Source organism: Leptonychotes weddellii, chromosome 1, assembly GCF_054177405.1.
Source record: "Leptonychotes weddellii isolate Sample4059 chromosome 1, ASM5417740v2, whole genome shotgun sequence".
Classification (NCBI taxonomy): Eukaryota; Metazoa; Chordata; class Mammalia; order Carnivora; family Phocidae; genus Leptonychotes; species Leptonychotes weddellii.
Window position 1 is genome coordinate 131,885,975 of NC_138369.1, and position 16,875 is coordinate 131,902,849.

At 51.4% G+C, this 16,875-nt stretch overlaps 1 protein-coding gene across 2 annotated transcripts in view; it reads left to right on the top strand.

The window, feature by feature from the left end:
* The window catches only part of SEMA5B (semaphorin 5B), a 105,599-nt gene that overhangs the window by 49,168 nt on the left and 39,556 nt on the right, over positions 1-16,875 (top strand). For both annotated transcript variants that reach the window (XM_081832743.1, XM_081832733.1), the window contains exon 2: positions 16,083-16,272. In XM_081832743.1, the coding sequence (XP_081688869.1) occupies positions 16,131-16,272 (142 nt within the window). In that variant the 5' untranslated portion in view covers positions 16,083-16,130. The remainder of the gene's footprint in view (positions 1-16,082; positions 16,273-16,875) is intronic.

Here is a 16,875-nt window from a genome sequence, read left to right on the forward strand (position 1 = left end):
TTTTTTTTTTTTTTTAAGATTTTATTTATTTATTTGACAGAGAGACAGCGAGAGAGGGAACACAAGCAGGGGGAGTGGGAGAGGGAGAAGCAGGCTTCCCGCCGAGCAAGGAGCCCAATGTGGGGCTTGATCCCAGGACCCTGGGATCATGACCTGAGCCGAAGGCAGACGCTTAATGACTGAGCCACCCAGGCGCCCCCAAAGTAGTCCATTTCTAACAGTAAAATTTCAGGTAGTACTACAGACATCTGGGGACTATTCTTTTTAGGAGAGCCCTTTCCTAAAAACTCTTTAAATCATCAACCTCTTAGCCCCCCTCCAAAGCATCAACCTCAAATGAAAATATTTATCAACTCTCTTCAGTGTTCAAGACACTGGTAGTGTCTGGGGACTTTAAAAAGATTGTGACATTTGCCTAAGGGGCTTTCAGTCTAACCAGGGAGCCAGATATATAACAAACAGGGAGGTTGGATCCAATGCCAACTAAGAGGATAGGTGGGCATCATAGCAACTGGATGTGGCGGGCCTTCTGAAGGGGAGAGGTGTTCCAGGCTGGCCTTGGAGAAGGATGGGTCTTGAATGAGATGGATTCCAGCTCGCTGCTAAATAATCCCTTCCTGCCAGCTCGTTGTCACTGGGAGACCTGTGCCAAGAAGTGGTACATCCATCCGTTCATCCATTCATTCATACAACATGTGCATGTCAGCTGAGTTCCCACTACGTGGCAGGCTCTGTGCTTGGCTCTGGGGAGGCAGCGAGGAGAGGGCTTTGCCTGAAGCTCACCATCTAATGTAGACATGGCCCACACTGCTGTCATCTTTTCCCTAGTCCCTAATCCCGGGTCCTGAGCAGTCCAGGCTGGGAAATGCTCTGAACGGCAGTGGGTGTTCTTGATTTCACTCACCTCTAAATAAGCAAGTGATCAGTTTGTTACCTCCCTAGAGAGAAGAGGTAACAAAAAACAACACCAGAATAACTTTAAACATAAGGACGTATTTAACCACTCAAAGGTGGTTAGAGGTGACTGCAGCGGCTGGCCTTTGCTCACTGGCTCAGCAGCATCAGGATATGCTGTAATCTTGTCGGCCTGTCTCTCATAGTGCCAAAATGGCTGCCATAGCTCAAGACATCACACTCAAGGAAATCACCAAGGAAGGTGGCGGGACAGAAGGGGTTGATGCCAGCCAATTCTATTCTCTTACAAGGAAAGCAGCACTTTCCCAGAATCTGCAGCTGACTTCTGCTTATTTCTCATTGGCTGGAACTATGCACAGAGCCACCCCTAACTGCATGAAAGTTGGGAAAGCATCTCACCTGGGGCTGGGAGCGTTGCCACTCTGCGACATGGGGGTGTTACTGAAGGTGGTGGGGGAATGAATGTCTGGTTTTGCTGCAGGAAGAGCTGTGGACTTCCTTGTACAATCCTAGGCACTGAGCTTCTGCCCCTAGCTCCTGCCAAAGAAATGTGTGGACTGATCTGAGTCCCTCCTGCTGAATCATAAACCGGCTTCTTCCTAGCCTGTCCTCTTCCCCTTCTGCACACGGGGACCCTCCCTGCCCCTTCCCTCCCCCACCCCTCCCCTCCCCCGCCCCACTGCCAGGCCTGACCTCCCATCCCATTCCCCACATCTGCCTTCTGCCCTCCTGCTTTCCGCTTTACTTTTTACCCACCATGAAGCCCCTTTGGGAAAGGAAAATGGGAGGGAGGATGAAAGAGGAGGGAAAGTGTTAATTAAACACCAGATGTTTAACTCTGTTAATTAATGGCTCTGTTACCCTGAGTGGCATCAGCCTTCTCTTATCTGTCTCCTTCACCCTCACTACCCTCTGTAAACTTGGAAAGCCCAATATTGGTGCAGGGGGCCTGAGACCAGCAGAGGGAAGGAGGCCTACTGGCATTGGGAGCGGAGAGAAGGACTAGTGGGAGAGAGACTGAAGCCCTGAGGTCACAAACAGACATGTTCTGTTTAACGCACATAGGGATTTCAAAAAATGCAAGTAATTGCCAGCATTTAAGCAATAAGGGAATTTCACATAAATCCAGATGTATAGACTTTCTTTAAAAATGGACAGATCAGGGCCGGTGTCCTGAGAAGGCAACAGTCAGCTGGAGAAGAGGGAGCTGAGTCGCAGCTGTCCTGTCCAGATGGGGTCCGTGTCTTCCCATCCTCCACTGCCCCTTCCTTATCCACCTAGCTTGTGTGTCCCTGCTGCACCTGCGGACTTCTGGGTTTGGGATCCACTGCAGAGGTACAAGTGCCAGAACTTGACAATGGGTTGGATGTGCGAGATGAAGAGAGGGGGACATCTGGGAATGCTGAGATGTGAGTCAGGATACCTGGGGGGGACTGTAGTTCCATTGACAGAAATGGGGGACGAGGAGGAGTAGGTTAAGGGAGAAAGGTGACAAGTTAATTTGGGGCAGGCTGCAGTGGACGTGTCTGTGTGACCTGCCGTGGAGATGGCCATGTGGTCTGGAATTCGAAGAGAGGGGCTGAGATCTGGGGAGCTGATGGAGCTGGGGTGCAAGTGGGAACCCTGGGAGGAGGGAGCAGGGGCTGAGACCACCCTGGGAGCAGTCGGAGTGAGAGAAGAGGGAATTGAGAGTAGAAACTTGGGAGAACCACATGTCTGGGAGAAAGAGCTAGAAATGAAAGTTAGGGCCATCATAAAGGTTGGGGAGGAACCTGGACAGTGTAATGACAGAGAAGTAGGTATAGAGTCCAAGATTTTGATGGCACCTTCCTCTGTGTTATTTGCTTTGAAGCCCGAGGGCTATTTCCAGCAAGCGCTATGGCCCCAGGGAGGGAAATGGGGCTAAAGCCCTTGTTCCTTCTGGTGCCCTGTGGTTGCTGGCTCCCCAAACACACATGAAATCAACCATTTACATCGTGGCAGTTTTACCCTTTTCAGGTCATCCAGAGTCTTTTCTCTAATAACTTTAGAAGGAAAGGCTTTGTCCCCCAGGGAAAGTTTCAGTGTCATCCCAGAAATGACCCAGTAGGCAAACAGCGGCCCTGAGTGCTGTGTGCACGTAAGGAGGGATGCAGCTTCTGTAACCAACACCGACGCACAACCCCGAAAAATCTCTCCTCTCTAAGGAAAGGCAGAAGGCACAGGGCTGTGGAGCCAGAGAGGCCTGGGGCCAGTCCCCAGCCTGTGGCCTTCCTCCCTCTCACCTCTCTACCGCTGGTTTGTTGGTACATGTGTGGAAGGAGGGCAGCTTGCCATGGGGATGGAGTGGATGGCATTCATGGGGGCCTGTCACCCCCGGCAGATGTTCCTTCCCGCTCCCTCTGACACCCCCAGCACAGAAGGCAGCAGATGTTACTGGTCTCACTTCATTTCAATAGATTTACAAGCATGCCTTTATGTGTTACTGAAAAATTGGGTGTAAATCCTATTTTAAGAACACAGTGGAACTCCTTACTTGAAGAACACGTTGGAAAATCCTTTTGGGAAGTGAATAATAATCACCCTTTGGTACAGCTTTTGCGCCAATATGCAAGAATTTCTTTGTCTGAAGTGCAGTTCACCTGGGAGGTCTTTCCCACGACGACGTCCTCTTTGCATTTTGTGACTGTCTTCTTTCCCATGGGACACACCATTCCCCTTCCTGTGCGTGCTGCCCCCCATCCTTAGTCCTCTCTCCCCACCCCCTCAGGCTCTCCCACCACGCTCCCCGACCACCCCCCAAAAGCAGTAACCTCTCGCTCCCCACCCCTTTGCCCCCAGACTGTGTGGACATGACTTGTCCCGGTGACCCTTTACTGGCTTCTGCTCTTCCTTCTTCCAAATTTCGGGGACAGATGCGTCTCTGGGTGTCAGAAATGTTCGCCACGTGGGCAGAGTTGGGCGGGAGGACGTGTGATGGGTATGGTAGGCCCAATAATGGCCACCAAAGATACGCACGTCCTTATCCCTGGAACCTGTGAGTATGTTACCAGAAGGTTCGTTGTGGCTGCGATTCAGCTAAGGACCTTGAGGTGGGGAGATGGTCCTGGATTACCCGGGTGGGAGCATTGTAATCACAAGGGTCCTTAAACGCAGAGACTTTTTCCCAGCTGTGATAGAGGGGGAGGTAAGTATGTAAGAATGGCTGGAGGGAAGCGGTGTTGCTGGCTCTGAAGATGGGAGGAATATGGGCAGCCTCTAGAAGCTAGGGAAGGCAAGAAAATGGATTCTCCCCCAGAGCCTCCGGAAAGGAATACAGTCCTGCCGACACCTCGATTTTCGCCCACGGAAACCCATGTCTGACTTCTAACCTGTAAGAGAATGAAGGTGTTGTCTGAGGCCACTCGGTCTGTGGTAATTGGTTCCAGCAGCAGCAGGAAGCGAATATGGTGGCAAACCCCACAGTCTGTTGGGGAGTCTGGCCACACGCCTACATCTCATCTCTTTTGCCTCGTTCACCTCGTGTTCGTGGACTCGCCCCAAATCCTCCCCTTTCACAGAGTGATTTCAGCTAGTTGCGGGGTCTGCCTCTCTTGGATGCCCTGTGGCTCCCCTCTCTCTCCTGCCGCCCACACCCCATCCCTGAGCCACACAGCCAAGGTGTGGGTGGACAGGAGGGGGCTCGCTTGGCTCCAGTCTGGGGTCAGGGGGCTCTGCGGGAGAAAGACGGTGGGGCTGGCAGTGGGCCCACGCTGAGGGGAGAGCAGAGAGAAGACCTGATCATTTGGGGGCGTCCGTAGCACACGTCCTGAGATCTCCTGGTCCTCCTCAGCCCAGTGGATTTTAGGAGCTTTTTTTTTTTTTTTTTTAAACTGTGGCCACATACACAGAAGATAAAATGTGGCGTCTTAGCCATTTTGAAGCGTGCGGCTCAGCAGTCCTGGTACGTTCACAAGGCTGAGCAACCACGACCGGCCTCCGTCTCCAGAGCTCTTTCCTTTTGCAGACTGAAACTCTGTACCCTTTAAATAACAGCCCCCCATTGCCGCCTCTCCCTGGCTCCTGGCAACCGCCACTCTACTTTCTACGTCTATGAATTCGGTCATCCCAGGTGCCTCATGTAAGTGAAATCATACGGTATTTGTCCTTTTGTGTCTGGCTTATTGTAATTCAGCATCGGGTCCTCAGAGTTTATCCATGCTGCAGCAGGTGTCCGAATTTCCTTCCTTTTTAGGCTGAATCATCTTCCATTGTATTTAGTTTACCATTCGTCTGCCAGTGGACACTTAGGTTGCTTCCCCCTTTTGGCTGTTGTGCATAATGCTGCTGGGAACACGGGTGTACGAGTACCTTTTCGAGTCCCTGCTTTCAGTGTTTTGGGGTGTATACCCAAAGTGGAATTGCTGGATCAGATGGTGATCCTACTTCTGATTAATTGAGGAGCCACGCTACTGTTTTCCATGGCGGCTGCACCGTTCTACCTTCCCACCAGCCCGCGTTAGCCAGTTGTCAGGGTACAGGCCAGTGGCATGAAGCACACTCACGGTGCTCTGTGGCTGTCAGCATCCCCATCTCTTCGGGAGCACTGGCTCTCTGGGTGTTGAGGAACCGCGCTCAGGAGCGTGAGTGGAAATGGGCCCTCCTTCGCAAAGGTTTATGTCGAGCCAATGAATCTGTCATTGAAACCCCAAGGAGGCCCAGGCCTTTAGCTGGATTTGCCTTCTATTTTTGAGCTGTAGGCATGTTTTCAAATGCAGTTTTCATTTGATACAGCAACTGAATGATCGCAAAATGTTTCCACGGAGAGAGCTTGCCCATGGGGAGGAGAAAAAGGAGGCTGCTCTGATGAATAGATAAGCTTGATTTGTGTTTGGCAACATCCTTAGTATTTAATTCCAGCAATTAAAGTAGGCAAGTCTCCTTTGTTTTCCTTTTCCTTGCAAAAACAATAAAATATTACAGAATGTTTGGGGGAAAAAATCCCTACTCATTGTCACGCCACCTTAGTGGGATGACCATCACCATTCATAACACTTACGTGTGCAAGGCATAGCCAGACTTTCATTCACCTTACTTCACTTGAGCTGCTCTGCAGCTATGAGGCGGCGTCCTGGGTCTAACCCACGCATCCCCCTCCTGCGCCGGTTCTCTCCTCGTGCGTTTGGTCCATCTTCCTCCACAGGTGTGTCATCTCCCACAGAGTTGCCCTCATGAGGTTCACGCTTGCTTGCTTTCCCAAGTGATGTGAACGTTCCCTTTGTATCCTTGTTTTCAGTTCTTACCTCGTGTACGTACTTTGTTCACGGGAGCAAGCCCAGGCTCAATGATTATAAATACAGAATGACTGTGGACCGTGCATTAGAGGGCTGTCATTTGCAAAAGATCAGCCTGAGCCCTGGTGGGAAGCTCACGAGGCTATGTCAAATAATGCCATTTTCCTGTGCGGTGCACTGAGACTGTGCAATGGGCAGGCTCTGGAGCCCGACTGCCAGGATCTGGCTGCCAGTTTGACCTTATGCAAGCTCCTTAACTGGTCTGTGCCTCAGTTTGCCCATCCACGAAATTGGTATGATAATAGTATGTGCCTCACAAGATTATTGTGTGGATTAAATGGCATAACGAGCATAGAATACCACCTGATATATGATAACATGGTCTGTGTTGTTGCTGTGGTTGTGCCATTTATTTAGCTTTCGTTCTCCCACCACCTCCCTGCCCAATCTTGAGCTAGATACTCTCCCTCAAGCCTCAGTTTTCTCATCTGTAAAATATGGGGTTGAACTAAAATGATCTTCAAGAGCCCTTGTTGTTCAACTTTCTGTGGTCGCCTTTTAACTTTTATCTTCCCCCTGGGTTTAACCGCAGCTGGGGGCATGTGGGTGGACCGCAAGAAGGAATGCCCATCACGGATGGGGCAAATGCATGGTCTGGAGTTTGCTAGGAATAGACAGGGCAGAGGAGAACCCAACCAGGACCTGTCCTGGCCAGAGAGCAGAGAGCACCTTGCAAAGGCAGGGAATGAACTTGGTCCTGGGAAAGAGGGTGGGGGTGCTCACTCCCAGGTTCCAGAGCTGAAAAGTGCTGGGAAGTCTTTCTGAGCCTCTGTCCCTCCCCCACCTGGTCCCAACCTTCCCTCTGGGCCCCAGTCGCCCAGATGGTCTAAATGGGAAGAAAAGAGGAAAATCCGTATCCAATCTGCTCTATTCAGAGCAATGGGAAGGAATCTGCATCTCAATTTTATCTTTGTGCTGAGCTTGGCTAAGCTTTGCCCCCCAAGTGGTGAGTGATGGGTGGGTGGGAAGATGGCATTGGTGGCCCCGGTGGGGGAGTGAGGGGCACCCCCAGGCCTTCCCCCCACCATGCTTACCAAACCGCAGACAGAATGCATTCTTTCCTGCTCTTGGTTTCCCCTGTTTCCTCTTCTTTTCTTTCCTTCTCTTTCTCTCCCTCTTTCCCAGGCAGGCAGCCAAGTGGAGATTTTGAATGGCAGCAAGAAGGGAGGGGCCGGGAAGGAGGATCAGCGGCGCACCCTTCCTGAAAGATCCTCAAGGGCTCCTGGGCTGAGCATTAGGTGGGGACGAAAAGAAGCATCTCTTTCTTTCCCACCCAGCCTGGCCCCTGGCTGTACGGCCGGTGCTGGGGAGTGGGCTGTGGCTGTCAGCGCTCTGGCTGGGGTCTGGACTCTGCCCTGTCTGTGGGCAACCTCTGGAATTTCCGTGTCCACAGCCGCTCAGGACCTGGAAAACTGACTCCCACAGCCCAAACTCACAGGAGACTGATTTGCAGCAGGAAGTCAGTTTAATAATTTATAGCCAGAAAGTGCTCTCCCTGGTTGGGAAGCCAATTCAGGAAACCAAATTGAACTCCGAAGGCTGCTTGGAGAGTGTGTGGAGTTAGGGCTCTGGAAGGCGCCAGGAGGGCTAGGACTAGTTCTCCTCGAGGGAGGATGGGGTGTGTGCAGTGGTCCACAGCGTGGGCTTCTGCAGCAGACAGTCTTGGGTTCAAATCCCTGCTCTCTTATTAACTGGCACTGGGACCTTGGCCATGGTCCTCAGCCTTGCTAACTTCCGTTTCCTTCTATCAACTGTGAAGGATGATCTTTGAATGATGATCACAAGGTCATCTCTCAGCGATCTTGCCAAATGGCCATGAGGTCTTGCAGGGAAAGAGCTTAGCACAGTACCTGGCACTTCTCAATACACAGCAGCCCTCTTTACGTAAGCCCTCATCCTTAGGGTCATAGGTTGTCTTATCCTTTCCGATTACACCCTTTTTATCAACCAAAAGAAAAGGGGTCCCCGGTCTCTCTTGAGAGAAATTTGAGTGGTCTCCACTGCTGCCTGGATTCCGCTCTGGGACACACCCTCTCCCACGTGGTCCCCCAGTCCCTCCCTGCTTCTGTCCAGGGCCACCGCCTGCAGTTGAGCTGGGGTGTCCTCTGCAGGGTGCAAGCAGGGCTGAGATCCACTGTGCTCCAGGTGTGGGGCTGGGGTCTCTTGGAACAAGAGGTAACCGCTTCCATTCTCTGAGCTGCCCTGCAGACCAGTGACCTGCTTTCCAAAGCTCAGATCTGACCACATCCTTCCGCTGCCCCAACCACTAACTAGTCCTCCTTTTCAGCAGAAGGAACCCTCCTGATGCTTTAGGTTTTCGTTCAAGTCTCACCAGGTTTTGGCCTCGGTCTTCCTCTCCAGACTCAGCTGCCTCTGCCTGGTTCTCCAGCCTTGCTAGATTATGTGAGGATGGTCCAGGGCCAAGTGTTGTTTGCCATTCCATCATTTTGGAATGCTCTTTGCCCCTGATGGCCAGGGAAGCTCCCCTCTTCTTTCCTTCAAGGAGTTCTCCCTTCTACAGGAGGCATCTTAGACCTCCAGCCCCTGGCATTCCTCTCTCTTCCCTTTCCCAGGGCACCTTGCACCTGTCTGCAGACCCCCCTCATAATCTGCTTCCTGCTCATCTTCCACTCAGGCCTCCCTCTCCTTTGTAGGACTGTCACCTGCAGGACACTGGGACCCCTATGTTCATCCCCGTACTGAATAGTTCGGTGAATGAAGATGGTCTCCAGTGTGGAGTTCAGCTTCTCCCCACCACAGGAAGGTCTGGGCAGTTAGCTGTCCAGCAAGCAGTGGGGGCCACTTTGGGCTCTATGGGGGGGATTCAGTGCTCTCTCTCTCTCTCTCTTTCTTCTTTCACACACACACACACACACATACACACACACTGCACCCCTGCCCCCCTCATCCTTTGCCCCAGAGAGAAGAGCAAAGGTCCTTCTGTAACTGGGCCTTCCAACAGCTCTGGCCCTGGCCCTCTGCCCTTCCCTTGCTTTCCTTCCCTCACACTCAGCACTTACATCCCCTCCCCTGGTTGCAGCTAATCCTCCTCCCACTGTCTGTGCTGGGAAAATGAGCCCTGGAGAAGTCCCATGGAAGGCGAGGAGTCCTCAAGGGGGTGCCTGTGTGGGTGTGCGCTCTCTCTCACATACAAGCACATGCATCACACGCCTTCCAGCATGATTAGAGTGACCCCATATCGAGGACCGCAGGGAATTGGGGCAGCAGCGGGAGAGAAGGCAATGATTTGGGAAAATGCTTTCCTTATCACTGATGGTTTCCTAAAATAGCTAGAGTCGGCTGGTGCTACGGGTCCCTTTTCCCCACTCCTCGAGAACCCTGCCACAGGGCCAGTGACAAGTGGCTCAGAGACAGGATGAAGTGTAGGCTTTCTGTGCCCCCTTACCTGTCCGACCCCGGGCCCCGGGCCACTGTGTCTATCTGGTGATATATTGCTCCTTGGAGAACGTTCTCCTCTCCTCCATTACACTGTAAGCTCCTTGAAGGCAGAGACCATACTTTTGTCCGGGGTGCTCCCCCTCCCTCACTTCCCCTGTCCATACAGGCACCCGCACATAGTAGGTGTTCAGCTAGTGCTCAGGGAAGAATGGTATAAACGAACGAGTGGATGAACCTGGGAAGACACTTCAGTAACTAGTGAGCGTTTTATGTATACGAATATATTTATACCAGTGGATTTCATAAAGGGCCTACTCTGTGCCAGACTTGGTTCTCAGGCAGGGAACTATAAGCCTTATTTTACAGGTGGCAAAACACAGATCTCCACAGGCCTGGTGGCCTCCTGAGCTCAGGGCTACAGCCCTCAGGGAGATTGGGGGCCTCTGCTATGCACTGCCTGGGGAGAAATTCCCAGATTATTTTAATGTCAGGTCAGACAAATACACTAGAAATAGAAATTCTTGTTTGTCTGAGGCATATTTGGTTATAGGAATGAAAACCGAACTGTATGGGATAGGAGTGGTGTCTGGCTGGTGATAACTGGGACCTGAAGCACAAGGGCTTAAACAGATGGGGAGTGAGTTTTTCAACAACAACAACAACAATAATAATAGCCAACCCCTGTACTGTGTACTTTAGGGCAGGTGTGATTCTTTTGGGGGGTGGGGAAGGGCCGAGAGAATCTTCAGCAGGCTTCATGCCCAGGGCCAAGCGCCATGCGGGGCTGGATCCCACGACCCTGAGATCAGGGCCTAGGCCCAAATCAGGAGTCGGAGGCTGAACTGACTGCTGCACTCAGGTGCCCAGGGCAGGTGCCGTTCTAAGCCTCATTCAGTCTTCACAACACCTCTCCGAGGTAGGTGTCACTGGTCTCCCCATTTCACAGATAAGGAAACAGGCACAGAAGTGTGATGGGCAAACATCACAGCACCAAGTCTGGAGGTGGGCAGACCAGAGCCGACTGATTCTGTCGACCTCCCAGGTGCCACCTACCCTTCTGCACCATGATCCGTGTCATGGGCTCAGGGAGGCCAGCGTAGCCCTGTCCATCCCGGCTGTAGACCACGTGGGGAGAAGGAAACCCTCCTCGAGTGCTTCCCCGAGGGGCCCTCTGACGGCTTCCTCACGCCTCGCACTGGCCACCCCTGTCTGGCCTGGTCCGCTAGCAGAGAGGCGTTGAGCAGGGCATCTTGCCCCCCAGCGCCCACCAGAACAGAGGCTCCTTTCGGAGGGAGCGGGCGCGCGTGCACACCAGGAGTCAATAGTGCGAGGCGACTCCGGGTCTGGCAGGACTCTGGCTGGCTTAAGCAAAAATGGAAGACTTTATGACAAGGGGGGAAGTAGGCTCATGGCTCACGGACGTGGGAAGTAGTCAGACCTCAAGGAAGGGCTAGAATTGGGGACCGGAAGTCTGTCAGCATTCCAGAGAGTCTCCGCTGTCTGACTCCTGTCACGGCTGTCTGTCTTCGGATGGCCATCTCGTCGGCTCCCCTCCTCAGCCCACATGACAGACAGAAGACAGCCACCCCATGGGGCCCACGGGGCTTGTCGCAGTTTCCTCCACAAAGACTGACTTGACCCTGGGGAGGGATGGGGGTTACCCACCCACACTGCCACGGGAGGACATCTGATCGGTCTGTTTGGACCATAGGACCATCCTCGGTGCAAGGGGCTATGGTGGGGTGGGGTGGGGGTGGGTGCGTGTAAGGCTGCGGGGGGAGCCTACCCCTTTGATCTGTGGATGGAGGGGAGGTAATTTCCAAAGAAGGGGGATTCTCAGGAGTCGGAAAGTCACCCCCCCACACACAAGCGTCTAGCACTCTGCTCACAAAGACCAGTCCTGTAGTGCTCAGTGATGTGGGGATTGACCACTCCTCTCCTTCATTCAGGATGGCACCCTTGCCTCTGGCTGACATTTGCAAAGCTGTAAGGCCCGGCTTATCGGGCTCTGCCCTGACCATCAGCACCCCACACTCCGGCCCCATTCCTCGCTGCCCTACTCCTTCTGCCCCTCCTTTGCCACCCCTCTTAAGGTCTCCTGGCTTCCTTACCAAGGGCAGAGGAGGTCCTTAAAGAGGCCTGTGCATGCGTCCCTGTGGGATCCCTGAAGTCAGCACCTTGGCCCACACTCGCATTCCTAAGGCTTGGAATGCTCATCGGAATAAAGGCTTTTCCTGTCTCCTCCCTGATTAGCGTTCAGTCTGTCTCTCTCTAGGGGACTGTCTGGTCTGTGTGCAGTGTGCATGGCTCTCTCTTCCTCTCTTCCTCCTCCCTCACCTGAGTGGAGCTGATCTGGAATCCAGGTCCTGCCCCCAGCCCTTCCCCATCCTCATTCCTGTGCTTCATTCCGGGCCCTCTGGGCCCTTCCCCTCAGACAGCAGCCGTGCTCTGCTGGGGCCCAGGTGGACCAGGTGATATTAATCTAGTAATTATTGATTCAGGAGGGACTTGGAGGACATATTTACATAAAAACCATAACGTGACTGGAACTTCTGCTGTGGAAATTAGGTACTTTAAGGCCTGGGGCCTGGAGGAAAGGATGGGGCCAGGGGAGGGTTGGGAAAAATGAGGGGAGGGCAGTTGCCATACCACCTTAGGTGAGGGGCTGATGAAGCCAAAGCCCCAGCTAAGGTCTAAAAAGATGATATTTGCCTAAGTGTCGAATATCACCAGGGAGATGTTATATCAGTCAGGGTCCCCCCAGGAAACAGATGGCACACTCAAATTGGAAAATGGGAGGACAGTTTAATAAAGGAACTATTTATGAAGGTCTGGGAAGGGGTTTGGGAACCATATGGGACTGCTCACTGGGCTCTACCCTGCAGCTGATAATCAGGAGGTGGCACCAGCCCCAGGCAAAGGGAGGAGGGGGGAGCCGGCAATTGTTGAAATCCGGGGCTTAACTCTGACCTTCTGTTGTGACAGGGGAGGCGGCCGCTCACCCTGCTGCCTCCTTTCTCCCTCCTTCCTCCCATCTCTGCCAGTGCCCCCATTGGCCAAACAGAGGGAAGGAGTCCCCTGTTGCAGTCCAGGCACTGAGCAGGGCGGAGGGGACAGAGTAGAGGGACAAATAGAAAGCATCTAGCACAAGTGTTGAAGGGCAAGAGGAAATTCCATAGCAGTGCCAAGCCCCATGCAGCAGGAAAGACCCAGTTTAGCTCTCAGGAATAACACTATGCGAGCGGCCATGTGAAAATCACTCCAGGGAGTATGCCTGGGCCAAACCTCCCTCCTGGTGGGTTTCTGCTAAGAGGGATGGCCAAGCTCTCCCGGGGAGGAACAGAGAGTTCCACGTTTGAACCCCGAGGCTGAGGGGAACATGGAGGTGCTCTAGGGACCAATGCCCCATGGGATGCGGGATGGGACAGGGTAAGGGCAAGGGGTGCTCTGCCGGGTCCACAGTCCCCAGAGTCACCGGGGGATTTCCTTGAAGCCTCGAAGCAACACAATGACAGGTGTTAGCCCGTCTCACACGCATGTGAGGAAACAGGCAGGAAGAAAATCATCCTGCTCTTGTTTTCCAGACCCGGAGTGAGGTAACAGCAATAGGAAGGGAAGAGAGAGGAGGGGTTAGGAGCAAAGGGTCTTAGAGCAGGAAGGACCCCCAGGGGCCTCTAGTCCCTGCAGAGGTTTGTCAGAATCACCTTTGGGATCACTCACCTGTCAGCCCCAGGACCCCACCCCCAGTGCAAGAGATTCTGATTTGCTCCCACCTCCAGCCGGGACTCCCTGATCTAGTTCAACCTTGTATTTCACAGATGAGGAAAGTGACCCCAAGGAGGTCACTCAGTGGGTTAGGGACCTGTGAGGGATGTGGTGTCAGCAAGGCTTGGTGACACATTGGATGGACCAGCGAAAGAGAGAGGTGGGAGCTGATTCAGAAGGTCTGAATCAGGCTCCAGAGGAATGGTTGTGCTCCCCCACATTAGACATTTTAGGAAACTAAAACTAGGTCTTTAGGGGTGTCTGGGTGGCTCAGTCGGTTAGGCATCTGCCTTCTGCTCGGTTCACGATCCCGGGGTCCTGGGATTGAGCCCCATGTTGGGCTCCGTGCTCGCGGGGAGTCTGTTTTTCTGTCTCCCTCTGCCCCTCCCTCCCCCACTTCTGCGCTTGCTCTCTCTCTCTCTCTAATAAATAAATAAAATCTTAAAAAAATAAAAAAAAAAGGTCTTTAAATTTTTTATTGAATGGGTAATATTAAACATATTTAATAATCAAAAGTGAAAATAATATAAAAAGGTATATATTGAATAGAAGCCTCTATCGTGATTTTGCTACTCGTAGGTAACCTGCTTTATAATTAGTTTGGGTTTATTTTTCCAGTGCATGTTAATGCTAATACAAGCACATATAAATATATATTCTTATTTCTACCCTCTTTTTTTTTTTTTTAAAGATTTTATTTATTTATTTGACAGAGAGAGAGATAGTGAGAGCAGGAACACAAGCAGGGGGAGTGGGAGAGGGAGAAGCAGGCTTCCTGCCGAGCAAGGAGCCCGATGTGGGACTCGATCCCAGGACCCTGGGATCATGACCTGAGCCGAAGGCAGACGCTTAACGACTGAGCCACTCAGGCGCCCCTCTTTTTTTTTTTTACACAAAAGTTTGCATGCTATTATACTGCCCTGCATTGTGGGTTTTTTTTTTTTCACTTAATATACCTGGAGATTTCTCCCTATCAAAATCTAGAGAAAAATCCCCCTTCTCTTCTAGAGCTGCATAGTATTCCATTACAAATATATGCCACAGCTTATGTAAGCGGTGTCCAGTGGCGAGATACTTGGTCGTTTCCCTGTCTCGTGTTATTTCAAAGAATGCCCCAAGGGATCATCTTGTGCATAAATCACTTTGCATGTGTGCAGGTGCCTCTTTAGTCTATTTTTGCTTCTCCACGATCTGTGGTGAAGGAGCAGGTTTTACATTTCAATTTACAATCTGTCGCAGATGGATACTTACATAAAATTCAATAAAAGTGAATTACTGGAGAAGTGAATTGACAAAAAACTAAGAAAACTACAAACCCCCAAATTTTATTAGATCCAATAGACATAAAAATTACTCTGTCACATTACCATAAAGGTTTTTAAACACTCCCTCTCAAGTCTCTGCGTTTATCCTACCACAGAGTCGTCACAGGTTGTGGATGGTCACTGATCCGTGGACCACACTTTGACTAGCACAGGTTAAGACTCCCAGAGATTAGGTCAAAGAGTACACGCCTCTGCCGTTTTGCCAGACTCCTCTCCGTGGTGGTTGTACCGTTCTGCACGGTGGTATCTATGAGCATGCCCCTTTTCCCAGAGCCTCGCCAAGAGGGTCATCTAACTTAGATTTTTGCTAAAGTGATAGGTGAACAGTGCTTACCTCTGTCTAAGTTTTAATTTGCGTTGCTCTTATTATATTTTTTAAAGATTTTATCCATTCGTTTGAGAGAGAAAGGACAGAGAGAGCACAAGCAAAGGGGAGAGGCAGAGGGAGAATCAGACTCCCCGCTGAGCAGGGAGCCCGATGCGGGCCTCGATCCCGGGACCCCAGGATCATGACCTGAGCTGAAGGCAGATGCTTAACCATCTGAGCCACCCAGGCACCCCTGTGTTGCTCTTATTATGAGTGAAAATGGGGTCATTCGTATTTTTAAGCCCCGTTTGTATTTATATTCTTTGCCCATTTTTCTAAAGGATTGTTGATCTTTTCCCTCTTGATCCCCAGGAATTATTTATATGTTAGGAATATTAGCCCTTTGTCTGTGATATGTATTGCAAATATTTTTTCCAGTTTGTCATTTACCTTTTTGATTTTGCTTGGTGTTCATTTCTGAGGGGAGAGGAGCCATGCAGAAGTTTGGGGTTTTATGTAGTCACATTTGTCAATATTTTCTTTAACAGCTTCTGGATTTTGAGTCATGGCTCTCTATTCCAAGGTCATAAAGAATTCTGCCCACATTTTCTTCAAGTATTTTTATGGTTTTATTCTTAACACTTAAATCTTGTATCCAGTTGGAATATTCCCTAGTACCAGGTGTGGGTTATGGATCCAAATTTATCTTTTTACAAATGGCTACCTGCTTGTCCCAGCTCCACTTATTAAAACCCCTAGGTACCACCTTTATCATTAAAACTAATTTTAAGCCATTTGGGATCATAATAGAAAAAGCTCTATAATTTGTCAGTTTTTATCCAGAATACCATTACAAGGGAAATTAGCTCTCAAGATATGATCTATAACTTTGTGTTACAAGAGCAAGGTAAACTGTAAGTCACATAAGTAAAACTATAAATTTATTTACGCCAACAAACCAGCCGAGCCCCGGGAAACTGCTCACAACCATGGAGGAAGCGGGGGAGCAGTGGGCGCGGTTGAAGGAGCGCGTGGCGAGGTTGAGTATTTGCCTTGCAGATCTTCCCCAGCCTGCTTCCAGGAGCTAGGACTGCAGAGGGGCCCAGCATGGTGTTCCCGGGACCCCTGGCTATCACCCTGTTGCCGCCCAGCCTCACACTGCTGGTGTTCCACCTGTCCTGCTCCACCGATGCCAGCAGTGAGCAGAAGCTGTGCGCCCTGAGGGAGCACCCCACTGTGGCCTTTGCAGGTGAGAGACGCTTCCCACTCGCTCCTGTTTCGTCGTGCCTGGGTCTTGAGGACTTAGGTCTGGACTCGGCAGGGTCTCCGGCTGTCGGAAGTCCCAGATGTTGCCCTGGGGATAGATGTAAGCAGGATGATGGGCAGCCATGGGCCGGAGGGCTCTGATTCGAGTCTCCAGTTTATTTAAGCTTTCATCCGTGTTCACCTGGGGGAGGAGGGCACCTTTCTCTGGGATTCCTGCTAGAAGTGGGGGTGTGGGTGCCCTGCGTGGAGTGGGCAAGGGTTTGTTGGCCATCTCAGCTCTAGCTCCTCTGGAAGCGTGAGCTCTGTTTCGTAGCTCCCCTGGGAGGCAGAATGGAGATGACTCACTCTTTGGAAGACTCAATCTCTGGAAACTTCCTGCTGCTCTAAGACAGTTGCAGGGATGCCTGTCTTCGGGGCCCTGGGAACCCACAGGGAAGGGGGCCTTGATGACTAATAACTCCCTTTGTCTGTCAAGGGAGGGCATGAGATGTCCTATTAAAGTATTTCCCAAACTGGGATTTGTGAATCACTGGACATATTCTGAGGGGCCTGTAAATTCTCAGTAAGAGTTTCTAAAATTAATATA